Source organism: Anopheles aquasalis, chromosome 3 (assembly GCF_943734665.1).
Source record: "Anopheles aquasalis chromosome 3, idAnoAquaMG_Q_19, whole genome shotgun sequence".
NCBI classification, from domain to species: Eukaryota; Metazoa; Arthropoda; class Insecta; order Diptera; family Culicidae; genus Anopheles; species Anopheles aquasalis.
The window spans coordinates 56,593,549-56,596,048 of NC_064878.1; the positions used below are offsets into that span (position 1 = coordinate 56,593,549).

General features: G+C 50.2%; 2 protein-coding genes across 3 annotated transcripts in view; both read left to right on the forward strand.

Annotated features, from left to right (window-relative positions):
- The window catches only part of LOC126578353 (UDP-glucose 6-dehydrogenase), a 10,519-nt gene extending 9,024 nt beyond the window's left edge, over window positions 1–1,495 (forward strand). For both annotated transcript variants that reach the window (XM_050240829.1, XM_050240830.1), the window contains exon 4: window positions 1–1,495. This exon is cut by the window's left edge and continues 506 nt beyond it. The gene's annotated coding sequence lies outside the window, so the exon portion shown is untranslated.
- A 289-nt stretch (window positions 1,496–1,784) lies between these two features.
- Window positions 1,785–2,500, forward strand: part of LOC126578364 (SURF1-like protein) — a 1,273-nt gene continuing 557 nt past the window's right edge. The window contains exons 1-3 of the mRNA XM_050240845.1: window positions 1,785–2,051; window positions 2,121–2,242; window positions 2,323–2,500. The exon at window positions 2,323–2,500 is cut by the window's right edge and continues 17 nt beyond it. Of these exons, the coding sequence (XP_050096802.1) occupies window positions 1,878–2,051; window positions 2,121–2,242; window positions 2,323–2,500 (474 nt within the window). The 5' untranslated portion in view covers window positions 1,785–1,877. The remainder of the gene's footprint in view (window positions 2,052–2,120; window positions 2,243–2,322) is intronic.

Below are 2,500 nucleotides of genomic sequence, written 5' to 3' on the forward strand. Positions count from 1 at the left end.
TGTTGGTGTTGGCTGGTGGCAATGTTTTCTACGGATGGATTGTACCGGAAGCTTAAAACCCTCGCCCCGATCACACCAACAGTCGGTAGCGATAGCGCGATCATCATCATCGGCACCACCATCGCCGAACCATCGGCGCCGTATCCAGGTATACCAGCGACCGTACGATGGAACGCCACCACCACCACCACGTGAACCGCATCGCTGCCAGATCGGGTGTCGCTTCGTACGCCACATACGCCACGATCGCGATTCCGGGGCACCGCAGAGCCCCAACGGTAGTGAGATGAGCGGTGGCGGCGGCGGTGGTGACGATGGTGATCATGATCCGACGATACCACCGGAAGATCGAAAGTATTATTACTGACACCGGCCCCCTACCATACCAGTCCTTGCTTCTTCCTTCCTTCCTTCCTTGCCACAACATCACATCACATCGCATCGCATCGCATCCTGAAGTTCTCCTTCCCACTATATATAAAGTAAGCTTTTCGTATCTATATCTACTCGATCATCATTAGCACGTGCTTTGCGTGCTCCTCGAACGCGCGTTTGCATGAGAACCACTTGGGAGGAAGGCTACCCCCCCATCACGCCTCGAACGTGCGTAGAAGAGGCATGGTAGCGAACGAAACGCTTCAAATCGAATCTATAACTCTGGCCAAATCGAACCGATCGTAGCTTTGCATACTCCCGCCAACTTACTCCTTACTCCTTAGGATCTAGTGTAGAGCGCGTGAAGAGCGCGTGGTGAAGACGGGAGAGAGCAGGGGTATTAACGAGCCCGAACACTCACACTCATACAAGGGTATAAGCGCCACGTCGTCGCGCGGTAGCAGATTTAGCTGTAGAAGTATTTCTTGCATTTGGTTTTTCACCAGGATTTTGTTTTTAACGATTGCCGCTGCTAGTATTCCATGTTCTGTTCTTCCGTTTTCGTTTTGTAAGATAACACAGTAGTCTGCACATGCACGCGCACGCATCGGTTTTAGCAGTGCATCTGTAGGTAGAAGTAGCCATCGGCAACGCTAATAACGTTCAGAAACACGCCACATTGACCGTAGTACACTTGGATTTCTAAGCGCGCCTGCTGTGTAGTATGTAAGAACGATTTGTACTTTTAAAGCAAGGCCCCCCGCCCGTTCAGGGGCTGGACCCAACAACAACAACAACAACAACAACAACAGCAAAAATACGCATTGCCTGCTCCGATCGGGTGCCTGGGCACGACATCATGCTACAGCTAGTGTATCGTAGTAGACAGGGCCGCCATCGAAAGGCGTCGCCGTGTGTCGTGTATCGTGGCAGAGAGTGAGCGAGGGGAAATACATGCCAATTTGCAGCAATTTTTCTTATCTTTCCTCCTCTCATCATTCTCTGGCGTTTCATGCGCACCTGGTGGATTTAAAATTAAGAAGAATTCGCCACCGAAGTGAGGCAATGGGGCGGTACAAGCGAATAAAAAAAGTGCGAAGAACACGAAGAAAACAATCACTGGTAACGTGATGATTGCGGGATCATGGAAAACCAAAACCTGGGGGAATGGGTCAGCACAGTAGACAGCCCAACCGAAAGTTCATACGAGGAATCTCGAAAGAAACTGCTCGATCATAGTGTGAAAGAAAGGGTGCAGAAGTTAAGAGAAAATAGTTGATTTACTTCGAAATCTGATGCAGAGTACTACGCAACGAAGAAAAGTGTTCAAGAACCCACCGAACCTTTAACCGCTCAACGGGTTTTGGTTTCATATTTGAACCAGCTGGACGTGTCAATTCCCAAATCAAAACAATCGCTTTTGTCACAACAACAACAAGCTGAGTCGGTGCAGTTTCGGATTGTGCAATCTAGAAGAATACTTTGTAGCTACCGGAAGGAGGATGTTAAAAACGATCGTTTCACTAGTGAAAGTGCCCCGACAAACGGGCCTGACGACCGCTGGAAGACGCACGATACACACCCGGACAAAGCCACGGATAGTGCCTCCACCGAAAATTCGCTCCTCACAAAACGATCACAACAAAACAGTCACGCCGTTCGGATGGGGTTTACTGGTAAGCGGACTATTTCCTTGGCAACGCGTGAGCCTGCTTTCTGATGTTCATCTTCATCGCCGTTACTAGGTGATTCCGGCGACAGCGTTTGGGCTTGGCTGTTGGCAAGTGTATCGGAAGCAATGGAAAGAAGAACTGATACGGGAGCTGGAACGCAAGATACACATGGATCCCGTACCGATTCCCGATGAGTAAGTGACCCGCTGGGACTCTACGGCCATCCATGGCATGCTCTCTATCTTTTCCTCGCTCTCTTTCCTCCTCCACGCAGTTTGAGCGATCTGGACGGCATTGAGTACGAGACGATACGGATCCGTGGGGAGTTTCTGCACGACCAGGAACTGCATTTAGGTCCGCGAGGCTGCTTACAACACGGCGGTAGCCAAACGGCTGGTGGACTTTTCTCACAGCGAGAGGCATCAATCGGTTATCTCGTGATAACACCTTTT